General features: G+C 41.2%; 1 protein-coding gene across 1 annotated transcript; it reads left to right on the top strand.

Moving 5' to 3' along the window:
- The first annotated feature begins 4402 nt into the window (after positions 1 to 4402).
- Positions 4403 to 12736, top strand: LOC146578600 (hyaluronan and proteoglycan link protein 4-like). Its single transcript, XM_085269124.1, has 3 exons — positions 4403 to 4604; positions 10098 to 10427; positions 10666 to 12736. The coding sequence occupies exons 1-3, from the start codon at positions 4535 to 4537 to the stop codon at positions 10788 to 10790; spliced, it is 525 nt and encodes a 174-aa protein (XP_085125250.1). The 5' UTR covers positions 4403 to 4534; the 3' UTR covers positions 10791 to 12736.
- The last annotated feature ends 234 nt before the right edge of the window (positions 12737 to 12970 follow it).

The following is a 12970-nucleotide window of genomic DNA, read 5'->3' as shown; positions in this document are numbered from 1 at the left end:
GTAACATGTCTGTGACCACAGGCCATGACTCTAAAGCAGTTTGGTTAAAAACCATCTTTTAGTTAATTTAGACCAGTGATCACTGCTCCTTTTGACGGACTTCACTCATTTCTATGAATGGATTTGACTTCAGTGACACCGGATCAAAAACAGGAAAATGAAAAATCAGAAACTGTCTAAACATTTAATTTCTGTTTACAGATTGTTTATTCCTCTTTGACTAAAACTCCAACCTTCATAATGAAATCACATTTTCTCTTTTATTTTATAAAGAGAAAAATATTTCATTTTTCTTAAATGTAATTTTGTAATTTTACTCAGTTACTGTAACTGAGTACTTTTACTCTTTTTCTAGTCTATTCACTGACATCTTAATCCTGGGTTCTCCTGAGCTTGAACCTGAACGTCAGACCAACCATCGACTGCAGGAGACATGAGCCTCAGACCATCTCACCATCACTATCTTCATCATCATCATCATCAGGTGTGTCATTTTTAGTTACAGGAGCGCAGCGACGACGGCCATGTTTGAGCTGTAACTCTTTTCTGAGTTTATGTAACCAGACACTTGTTCACATACACGAGTCAGCTATAACTAAATAATATTGATAAAATAAGTTGCAGTCGTTGTAGTTTTGCCTCTGCTCACCACCAAAGTAAGATTTCAGTCAAACAATCAAAGTGTAAGTGAAGTGCAGGCATTTTATAAAGTTTGACTGTAATTTTAAATGTAAGGCCCTCAGAGACGTCATCAGAAAAACAAAACAGTTTTAATGAAACTGCTGCCAGTCAGTCGTTCAGTTGCTTCATCCCCCCTGAGAACAGAGACCTGTATCAAAGCTGAAAGTCTGACCTGCATCACAGTGTTGCTGTATTAAAATCCACTGTGGTGCTGTACAGAGACATTTTACAAAAACATATGGACCTGATTGCATTTTCATGTCTTCGTATCAGGAACAGTTAACTGAAGACCATTTTTAAAATTAAATAAATATCACAAAGGTCCTGGGTTTGAGTCCTCCATCTGGTCAGGGCCTGTGTGGGTTCCTCCCACAGCCTGAATCACTAAGTGTGAACGGTCTCTTTGCCCTGTGACACGCTGGGTACCTCGTCTCTCGCCCGATGGCAGTGCCCCTGAATTAGGATCCCCAGCCTGTTATTTATTTATTTTAATTTAAAATGTGAATTATAGTGTTCTCTCAGTCATCAGAACCAAACAGAAGGATTTCATTTTTCAGAGTCATAAAATACTTATGATAAATTCAGCCTATGAAAACGTATCTTTTCCTATAAACATGTCCTCTGGGATCAAACGGTCATTAGAAGCAAGAATTCAGTCATATGTATATATTATTAATGCTGTTAGTCTTACTATTATTGTCCCTCTCTGTAGCCCACCTTTCAGACAATCGCTGGCATGAGAATCACGGATTCACATGTCCTCAGCTACTTTGTCATGTTACCTCTGTCTACGTCGTGCCTGATTAGACTTGTAGCATTCGTAAGAGACAGTCCTCAGGTACACCACGATTCCGAAGAAATCTCAGAAGCGGGCTATCAGTGTTTGTGTCCATGTTGAAAGCAGGGCATTCAAAGTTAAGTGCCAGTTCTGAAGAGCGTGAGCTCTCCACAACTACCATGGATTTGGGTTTCCGAATGCAACACGTTTTACGTTCTTACAATAAAATTTTTTATTGTAATGGTATTTTTTTTACGTTTGCACAATATATGATCACGTTCGTACAATATGATATTTATATTGTACGAACATGATAATTATGTATATTGTAATAACGTGATATTATGTTGTTCAAACGTGAAAAGTATATTGTACAGACAGGAAAAGTATCTTGTTAGAACAATAAACTTTTCACGTTATAACGTGATATACTTGTATTTTTCCTTTGCCTGGGTGGCAGCTCATACGCTTCCGTACCCTTAACAGATACTCTGACTCATAACTATCGTAAAACGCTACGACCGGAAGTAGAAACCTTTCGCGCATGCGGGGTACCGATCGGGTTTCCGGTGTTGTGCCAAAGTAGTTACCCCCGTCAAAAATTGTTTCCCCATTCACGGGAGCGCGCAAAGTAGGAGGAGCCACTTGCCCAGCTCCGTTCTGTACGCTACTTGTCACTGATCTGCAGTCGACGCGATAAAGAGTAAAAGCTGGAAAACAGCAGACTCGATGAATTTAATATTAGTTTCGTGACATTGTAATGTGCCGTGTGGAAGACAGTTTACCTTATACTGTACACTGAAATAACCTGCTGGGAATACTTTGTCTAGAAAAAGACTTTGATACTATAATACTGTAAAACCAGATGCGATCATGGAAACACGTTCCTCTCCAGTGACAGTAACACTGACTCTCTTTAGCTACTTGCATGCCATATGTCTTTGAGGATGATGTAGTAAGATGACTTAAAATGATATTAAAGTGTTTTAGGATGATAGTTTAGGGGATATTTGGTGTTTTAAAATAGGCAGTTTATATGTTTCAACTATTTGTGGATTGGCTACAGAGAAGGACTTAAGTGGGTCAGACTAGTCAAGCTCCTCTTTTTGTCAGTGTAAAGATGTTTTAACTAATCCCTGAGATATTTTAGTGTAAGAAAACAGAGCAGTTTCTTTTTTTTTGTCCCGTTTGGCTCTTTTGCCATCAGAATTATTGTCTAAAGGCGAAGAAAGATGCCCAATGGATTTACTTTACCAAATTGACCATCCCAGCCTTGCCATAATGGTCTATTTGATTCACCTTTGCTTTTATTGTTTATTTTATTCTATTTTATTTTCACTTGCTACACACGGGACAGACATGACTGGGGGAAAGAAAGAGAGGTAGGGAAAGAAAAACAGCGAGGAAGAGGAACGGTGATAAAGGACAAAAACAAAAACAAACAGACAAAAAATCCATATATCGATCACCTGGATCACCTGTCGAGCAAGAAATAAGAGAAACCAAGCAAAAAAAAAGCAACATAATAAACAACATCACAATGATATATGGGAATATAACAGTAAATACTAAATATTAAACATTATTGTGCAGCACGTAAGATCGACAGCGCACAGTGTGCTTTGAGGTAGGAGCCAAAAAGGGTGTAGTTTGTGTGTGTGAGCACCCGTGTGTACACCTGTGAGCATGGACGCACTTGTTTTTAAAAGGTTCCTTCATGCAATAATCTGCTAGAGGGTGTGGGGGGGCCACAGCCCCGTCCTCCAGGGCATGAAGCAGGTGTGGAGGAGATCCAAACTCCAGACATCCAGAGGCCCTCAGAACACAAGAGACCAAGGAAGACCAACAGAGGGGCAGCCGCGCCACTGTCCCAGAAAGAGCTGAGGGGAGCCCCAGATGAGGGGTCATTCAGCAGCGGAGCAGAAGCCAGGGGGGGTTGCAGTGACGTGCCCGTGAGCTCCGCCGGCAGCCAGCTGTGCCAGAGTCACAAAGCTATACTCTAGCCCCGGGTCTAGGTACCCTTACCCCTGGAGGGGGAAACTGCACCCAGACCCAGGTAGTGTTACCCTTTTCTCTGGGGTGGAGAGAAGCAGACCGCCCCGACTCGGCAGCAGCAGGGAGGCCCCACACTCCAGACCCCAGTCGGATGGCCAACTCCTCCTCCCAGCCCCCCCGCCCCAACAGGCAACAGAGAACGGGGGTGTGTGAAGACTCCAAACCTCCCTCCTCCCGCTCGTATGTAGTGTTGATGCATGTGTATTCTAAGGTGCATTTAAAATCCAGGAGGGCATGGAGCTACCTGCCAGAGAGCAGCAGGTAAGCACATAGCCCCTCCTGATAGCCCTCAGTGTCTATATGCACTTAAAATTGAGAGGTGGGCAACGACGCCAGGGGTGAGACCAGAAGTTTTGGTCTAAGTTAACCAGACAGAGAGCAATTTGAACAATACCTCTTAATTTTTTACTACATGATAAAGAAATTCTGTTGTGGTAAATGAAAGAAATGTGTCAGCATGATTTAAATTGTAAGAAATAAATGTTTAAAATTAAGGAAGAAGAGAAAGTTTCTGTCAACTCACAGAAGATATCCTGTTGGGTTTTTGTTTTAGTGTGAAAAACAAAAAATAAAAATTCCACGACACATTCTCTAGAACAGGAATCGTGGTGGAGCCTGTCAAAATAAAAGCCCCCGCACTGCTTCGTTTTGTGTTCCAGGGGAAATTTAAAGGCGTGGCATAAAATGATGATAACACGAAGCACTCAGCCCAGGCACGTGAACGCATGCGCATATGGATGCGCACTCACTGATCCACCGTATATGACATTACCGATTATTTTACATATAAATCCTTTATAAATATACATTTCGACTGCAGAATATTTACATTTATAAACATTTTTAGAGATACAAAAACAAAAACAAAAAAAAACAAAAACCACGCACTCAGGAACACCGGAAATACACGTATTTCCGTAACAACAGCATCGCTCAGTGGTCGCGTCTACGGGTTCCCTCCATTGTTAAAGTGGAATTATTGAATCCATAGAGTGTGTTGGTGTTTGGGATGTACCGGGAATGGCTTCACTAACACTCCCGTCTCTCTGCTGGGCTCAGCTGTTCCTCTTCGTCGTGGTTTTCGCTGAAGGTGAGCTCTCCTCCAGCTTCCACTTTCTCTTCGGTTACACCACAACGGCAGGACGCGAACATTCCTGTTGTTTACTGTAAACAACTGTCACGTATTTAAAAATAAAATAAAATAGAAACATACAAGCTGCCTCAGGACACAGCGAAACCTCTGAGGCCCGAGTTTCGTTCACATAAAGGACACAAACAAACAGAAAGCCTCCTGTCATAATCCCTTCACCCTGCCCGCCATGACAGACGTCACGAGGCGAAGGACGGAAGTGCAGGAGACTTGATAAGGAGTAGCTCAGCGAATCAGACTGATTAATAATTTTAATATAGAAGTGGATGAAACTACAAAACCCGAAGATGCACTTTGATCTGGTGGTTTGTTTTTCAGGAATCATGCGGCTGCATTTTCCTGTCTTTTCATTTCATTAAGGATGCTCCCAGTTTCTCCTCTGCTAAAGGAGACAATGAAGGAAGCATTATTCGCGAGCTCAGCAGAGTCAGGTGGTGTAGCTGGCAGGTAGACTGTTGTGCACGGAGGTCCAGTCCCAGTTACCAGGTAAAATATCCTCTGTGGAAACCCAGCAAACATTTAAAAAAAAACTCAGATGTTAAGTCTTTAGTGTGATTTGGCGCATCTCAAATAAATGAATGAATAATCCAACAAGCAGCTATATTAATACTGAAACAAACAAGAAAAGAAGGTAAAAATATTCCCTCCAAACAAAACGTATAAATTCTGAAAAGGCAAATCAGTCTGTGCATGAACACATTGCTCCGCCCATCAAAAAGTCACCTATCCGGTCGTTAAGTCTGACGTCACTAGCCGTGTCTGGGCCTAAACTCCGCTGCAGGTCCATATATCAAGCGATCAGTAAACTTTAGTTTAAACTAATTAAACTTTCATTTAACGGAGTTAGAAGTTAGCAGGGAGTTAGCTCGCTAGCTTCTATCTAAATACAATATAGCATGTCCTGACTGTGGGGTTTTGGAAACAAATTAAAACGTACAGCTCTGTTATCACTTCCAACATAAATGAAGACAGAAAACTAAACAGCAGTGACGTTTGTAGGGTTACTGAAGTTTGGCTAGCTGGTATATAATGATGTGCTACGTGACCGCTAGCGACACAGCTATGTTAGCATAATATAAACAAGCTAACTTTTTTTCCACTCGATAAAAGTTAACGTGAGTGTTCTCGGTGGTCAGGAACAAATGTAATCGCATGGCAGGATGCTGTAAAAGGACCAAACTTCAGCCAGGAGAACAACTGAGATAATCCATCCACAATACGAGGTTAGTCATTCATATACTGCTGCATGGGCTGGGCTGTAGTTACATCCTAAGGTTTTAAAAACTGAGCTTAAATAAATGATTAGCGGTAATAAAAGCCGAGGGAGGTCAACAGTGATCACTGACTGTTTTAGGAGCTTTTTGAGATCAAATAGAAGAAAATACAAAACATTGAACATGTCTGTTCAGCCTCCTGCCCTCTGGAAAGAGATACAGAAGTCTCCGCTCCCGCACTACCAGGCTCACCAACAGCTTCATCCACCAGGCTGTGAGACTGCTGAACTCTCTTCCCTCCCGGCTCCCAGCCAGCAGAATCACCAGATTGGCAGAAGTATAGGAGGACAGATTGGACTCTACCCCCCCCCCCCCCCCCCCCCCCCCACCCACGCACACTCTCCAACAAGGAAACACTCTCTGAACCAAGAACTGAAAACATTCCTGACTTGCATTGCAATTGCACACACCTGCTGCTATATATATATTTTTTTAGTATTTCTTTTAGCACTATTTATATTATTATATTTTATATATATATTACTATTTATTACCTTATTGTTAGGGCTGTTTTTGTTGTGCATCTGCACCTTATTGTTGTCAATGTCTACGCATGGGACAGTGTGAAACGTAATTTCAATTCCTTTGTATGGCAAGTACATTTGAAGAAATTGACAAATAAAAAGTATTCTATTCTATTCTATTCTATTCTATGTTAACAACACAAAAGCCATATTAAACGCAGACTACTTTAGACCCGGAAGTAGGATTCGTCGCGTCATCACTTAACGACCGGATTGTCATTAGGGATGGGTATCGTTTAGGTTTTATCCGATACCAGTACCAAACCGGTACTTTTGAAACGGTGCCGGTGCTTAAACGGTGCTCGAACCGGTGCTTAAACAGGGCTCGCAAAATCGTAGCCCGACGTCCTGGAGCTAGCGATTTTGCCAGTCGGGCTACCAAAATCTATCTCTCCCCTGCCCGTCGGGCTTTTGTAGGAAGGAAAAATATATGTCAATGCTTTTGCATTCTTTCAGAAATGTAGCTGGGTAATTATGTCATTGGCATCGGTGAGCCACTGTCAATATGTGACATATTGAAATCGCGTTTGAATTTGCGCTTGTTTTTTTGCTTTCACTTTGCAATCGCGCGAAGTGTGTATAGAGAGCGACAGTACTGATTGGTGAGCGATGATAATTTGCGCACCAATTCCTCTGACATCGTCTTATCAATCGTTAGCTTACTATGCAAACATGACAAGTGAAATCTCCCGCAGCTTAAACATGTGAGAGGTTGATCGCGCAGAGAATCGCTGAGCGTTATGTGTGTGTGTGTAAAAGCAGCAGGATTTATGTTTTAGTTCTGCTGAGCCAAATAAGACAGGTCAGGGTGAAGAAGTGACAGCCAAAGAAAAGTTTACCGCAAAACGGAAAAGTTATGACAAATCAGACTATAAGGCAAAAAGAAAGTGCAGCTTTATGGTTTCATGGACAAAAGAATTTCTGTGGCTGCAATATGACGAGCTATATAACCAGGGCTGCACATAAGTGGTCCGCAGGTGCGCATTCACTGTCAAAATAAAAAACAAGCACAAGATATGAAGTTGCAACGCGTGTTTGCATACATAAGATTTTCTGGAGGAGGACAGACATTTGTTTAGAACTCTTAAAGATGTCGAAGAAGCTCCTTTAAGCAATTACTGTGGTGTTCCTCCACCTCCAAACAAATGTCAGGAGTCCGAACCACAAAAGAAGCACGTATTCTCGGAAAAGTGGTTGCAGGAGGTGAGCTGGCTTCAAACAAATGATGAACGCACAGAGATGTGGTGCGGAATGTGCCGTGAAAATCCCACTCTAGCGGACAAAAACAGTGCCTTTTATATGGACGCAAACGCGCGTTGCAACTTCTTATCTGCTGCGCGTCTTTTATTTTGACAGCGAATGCGCACATGCGGACCACTTATGTGCACCCGTGTAAATAACATAATGTTCTGCCGGGTGTGTTGTTGGTTTTCTCTCGATTTCTGAGTGGACAAGCGCCTTTGTTACTGGTACCAGTCATTTTAAGAAAGGCCCCCATTAGAACCCATGAGAAATGCAAGAAATGCATTATTGCTCAGTCTGCAATATCTTTCCCAGAACAAACACCAATTGCAAATAACATACTAAAAATAAACCTGAAAAATCTGTTTAGAACAGCTACTATGTTGCAAAGAGTGAACTACCACTGGCAAAATTTAGCAGTCTTTGCAAACTTCAAAAAGCAAATGGCCTCGATCTTGGTTCCACTTGCCTCTTACCCGTGACTTCAGTGGAAATTTCAAATTCAGGATCTGACACAGACTGATTCATGTCCTATACAGTTCTTACAAGTTCATAGAAATTTCTGTTTAATTAGAACCAAGTATTTGAGTTGATGATTGTCATTTTTATACAATGTTGTAATTTGTTTTTCAACAATTTTTTGATTAATGTTTTGTTTCCTTTACAATATTATACTTTAATGAATAATATTGTAAAGGAAACAAAACTGGAAACAAAACATCAATCAAAAAATTGCTCTCTTTTTTATTCGGGCTACTTAAATTTATTTTGGGCTACCAAAAACTGAAGAGTCCCTGCCCGAAGGGCTACCAGGGATTTTGAAATTTCGCGAGCCCTGTTAAAGAATGGAGAACACAAACTTTGTCCAAAAACCTCTCGTGTTCAGCTGTTTTTTTGTAAAAAGATAACAATGTTAGCCTTTTCTGCAGCTATGGGGCATATATGGCATCACTCTTGGCTGGAAGCAGTGCTTAAACAATGGAAAAAACACAAACTTTGTCCAAAAACCTCTCATGTTTAACTGTTTTCCACTTTTTCTTTGGTCATTTTGGCCAGGGTGAAGGGAGTATCTGTCATCAAACAAGAATACAGCTGCATGTAACTACGACGGTGTTTGCTAGTTCACCTTACATGCATTAATAACGTGGTTAGCCTACTCAACGTAAATTACACACGAACAACATTAAGCTACTCACGCAGAGAAGAACGGCTGCTGCTGCATCATCATCCGTCATCATTTCTGCTACACTGGCAGGGCTAGGGGCCAGGACTCTCCTCCTCTCCTCTTCGGGTTTTTGGGGGATGTTGCTAACTCCGGGTCCGATAACAGGCACCACACCCGCAGTAAATGTGCTCGGTGTGAGGTCTCGCAGCAAGCTATCAAATACGGTGCATTTCTTGGCTTTTAACAAAATGCTATACCAGGTGTTTCATCAGATTCGAGGAGTTGCCTTCTTTGCACAGTACCAGCTTAAAGCACTTGTTGCAGGCTGCTGAGTTTGCATCTTTTGCTGTGAAGTACAGCCAGAATTTGACCGCTTTGCTTTGGGCATTTTTAATCTGTAGCTCTGCTCTAAAAGAACATACGTAAAAGAGCCTACGTACCTGGGCCCGCCTACTACGCTCGCAAAGGTAAAATGATTGGCTAGAATCCAAAGTGTGTGACATCTCAGGGAAAAAAAAATCACTGAAATAAAGCACCGAAATGTGCGCTGCTTTTTGGTCTGGTTACTACGGTTTATGTCAGAACAGGTGCCATAATGGCACCAGATACCGGTACCCATCCCTAATTGTCATTTATTGGATTGACGAATGTCGGTTGGAAAAATTTCACTTAGTGCCCAACTGTATGGTCAAGTGGCCTCTGTTCTACTTCCACCTCCACAGCAGCCACAGGTGATGTTATCAATACCCACTCCTTTCTGTTTTTCCCCATACACACAAATAAATCAGGTCCATCCTCTGTGCTTTCTAGTGAGCGTTACCGCAGTGATCTTCTTCACTGAGAACTGAAACTTCGCCCAGCTGCCCACATCTACTTATTTCTTCCTGTTTCCCAAAGAGCCAGATCATCAGATTCTCCTGTGTCTTAAAAATATCTATCATTTAATACTTATTATGCAACTAACTGCATGTCTCTGGACTGTGGGAGGAAGCCAGACTACCAAGAGAAAACTGAAAACTGCTTGTATATAACAGGAGTCTGATCTGACTCACAGCTTCAAAGGTTTGGCGACTTTCTTCTAAAATAAAGTACAAGAAGTTTTGGGGGTTGTTTTTCCTCTTATCTGTTTCAGCGGAGTTCACTGGTCTCTCTCTGATTAGCTGATGTAGAAGTGAACAGTTGTACTTTGACCTTTAACCTCTCTGCTCTGTGTTGTTTCCTGTTTCAGCCCAGAACACCATCACAGCTGAGCCTGGACAGGTCGTAGTTCTACCATGTCGAATTCCAGCAGGCAAAATCATCCAAGGTATGAAGTGGAACAGAGCTGACCTGGAAGAATATGTGCTTTTTTTCCGGGATGAGCGGCTGGATCCAGATGGCCAACATCCATTTTTTAAGAACCGGGTGGATCTGCAGGACAGGAAGATGAAGGATGGAGACGCGTCTCTGGTTCTGAAGAATGTGACGACTGCTGATGGTGGATCATACAGTTGTAATATCTTCAACAAAGAGACAAAATCATGGGAGAGCATCAAGACCGTCAGCCTGACTGTTTCAGGTGAGTGAGTAGAGTTGAGTGTGTGTGTGATCAGAGGTGAAGCTGCTTCCTGGTTGTTGATGTTTGTTTGTAAAGATGTTGTTGATGAGACTTTGTAGAAAGCAGCTGGTCTGAGTGATGTGATCAGAGTGCAGTAGATAATGTCTGACAGCAGTTTGAAGAGGAAATGGATTCTGTTCTGTTCTTCACTCATCACCTACCTGACAGCTGACACCTCACACCTGTTTCTCACCTGCAGGTCAGACAGGAGGATCTGTTGGACTGATCATCGGTCTGAGTGTTTCTGCTGTTCTTCTTGTTGCTGCTGTTGTTGGTTTTTTGATCTACAGAAAACATGAACGACAGAAGCGGGATTTTAACTAGCATCCTGATGAACAGCAGGTTTCAAATGTCTCTACGGTTTAGTACGTGTAAACTAACAAAACACTAAACTTACAAAACAACACTGGTTTAAAAACTAAATGTTTAATTTATTCCTGGGTCACACTACATGACATCACTACAGAGTGCAGACAAATGATTTACCCGAATCGCTATAATTGAGAGAAATCCGGGAAAAAAATATTAGGACATAATAAGTGACAAGTTTCACCTGCTCTATTTGTACTTCAAAGGCCTCTAACACCTGAAATCTTTTATTGTATGAAGGTAAAATATTGTGTAGCTTCAATGTTCATCATCTATCCAGATCTATCACAGTGACATGGAACCGCCCACCATATTATAAAGCCTTTCCATTTAATGTATTTAAAAGGTGGAGGTGTTGCTCTTCCATCACTGTCACTGGCAGGTCTGAATGAATACTGACCTTAAAGGTGAAGGTGAACCCTGTTTGAATGACAGCATGTTGTTTACCAGTTCATTGATATTAGTGAATGACTCTGGGTCAGAGATGTCAAACTGGTTTTACATCGTGGGCCACATTAAACTCTTTCTGTCCATGTAAAGTAGTTTAAGTGCACATTCAATCTGACATATCTCTGTGTAGGAAGGAGAAGTGCAACTTTACCAGCACCTCTGAGCTTTCTCTAATGCATTTCTGTACCAGATGGTGAAAAAAACTGGAACTTTCTGTAACTTATCAGCCTGTTTATTGTTTATTTACTTTGGTGTCGTATGAATCACCTTTGATGAGGTCGTCAGCTGTAAAGCAGCAAAGCTGCATTTTCCATAGATAGAGAGGTAAACTCTGACGTTGACTTAAAAACAAACCCGAGAAAAAGATATAATAGGACAGGATGGTTGAAATTTTCATCATGTTTGGAATATGTTTTTTCCCCAATAGCAGCTAAGCTTATTATTTATTCATTATCTTAGAAAATGATAGCAGGTTATGATATGGATGAGTTACTCAGAGAATTGAATTTGTAATCTCTGACCTTTGTGTAGCTTTTCAGCTTAAAATGTCAGAACGACCAGACACCAAAGACAAACCCACTGCGTACAGGAAACTTTACTACACTACATAAGGAGCAGAAGACACTAAAATACTAAATAAAAACGAAAACATTTTCATGCTATAACAAAAAAAACTGGCCTTTTATCATTTTTAGTTTGTCATAGAGACAAAAAGTGACGGCATTTAGAGCAGAACATCCTAAGAGGAAGTTCGACTCTGTGGTTTTACAGTTACGCTGTGTGCAACTGTGAATAGTTCAAAGCAAAGGAGGAGTGATGCCAGTGTAGCTTAGAAAACAGTCGACAGCCAGGATCACAAACACTACACAGTTTCTGATTCTTTTCCTGTAAGTAACTCGTTAATGTAACTCTTCTTTCTAGATAACAATTTGATGTCAAACGTGACTCGTGTGTGCAAATTAAAGGCTTTACTATTTTCTATCCATCCGTCCGTCTAGTGGCTCTAAGCACTCGCTGCAGTTGTTCGTAACTTCATCAGTGATGATGGTGAAACAACGGAGTAAACAAATGACATTAAATGTGACTAAATAAAGGGACCAGTGAGGAAGCGTCAGTACAACAAAAAGATGCAGAAAACAAAACGATGGAGTAAAAAAAAAAAAAAAACAAGGTTAAAAGGAAAACACAGGAAATCTGGTACTGATGTATTTTGTTCTTTGGGGTCAGGAAATGACACTAAACATATTTACTTTGCACACAGGAACATGTGAGATATGGAAAATGTTCAAAACAAAGTTTTGACTCGTATTTGTTGATTGATTCATGACCAGCTGCTGCAGTTTGGAGCATGAATGTGATTCTCTGTTTATTTTCACTTGAATGTTCACTTGTTAATGCTTGTTTGCAACGTTCTGCACTACAGGAATAAAAATAAAGTTTAAAAATCATCACTTACTTGCTTTGTTTCTCTTCCTGTGGCGTTTGTGTCTCATGAGCACAGAGTTTCTTTGTTAGCAGGATTCATGCCGGCTTTCTTCTCTGTAGAATAGACATTTCAAACAAAACTTCTTCGACTTCCAAGCTGCTCAGAAAAATAAAGAGTGTGCAGCTCCACACTGGGAGCATGGTTCATTACCTAGTAAGGCTATTTTCAGAAGATTTGATTGGTCAGTGGGAGGTGATTG

This window comes from Mchenga conophoros, linkage group LG3 (genome assembly GCF_057382185.1).
Source record: "Mchenga conophoros isolate Kocher_MC1m ecotype Shallow Benthic linkage group LG3, M_conophoros_male_GT1.1, whole genome shotgun sequence".
In the NCBI taxonomy this organism is placed as follows: domain Eukaryota; kingdom Metazoa; phylum Chordata; class Actinopteri; order Cichliformes; family Cichlidae; genus Mchenga; species Mchenga conophoros.
This window is presented reverse-complemented; position numbering and strand designations above follow the sequence as displayed.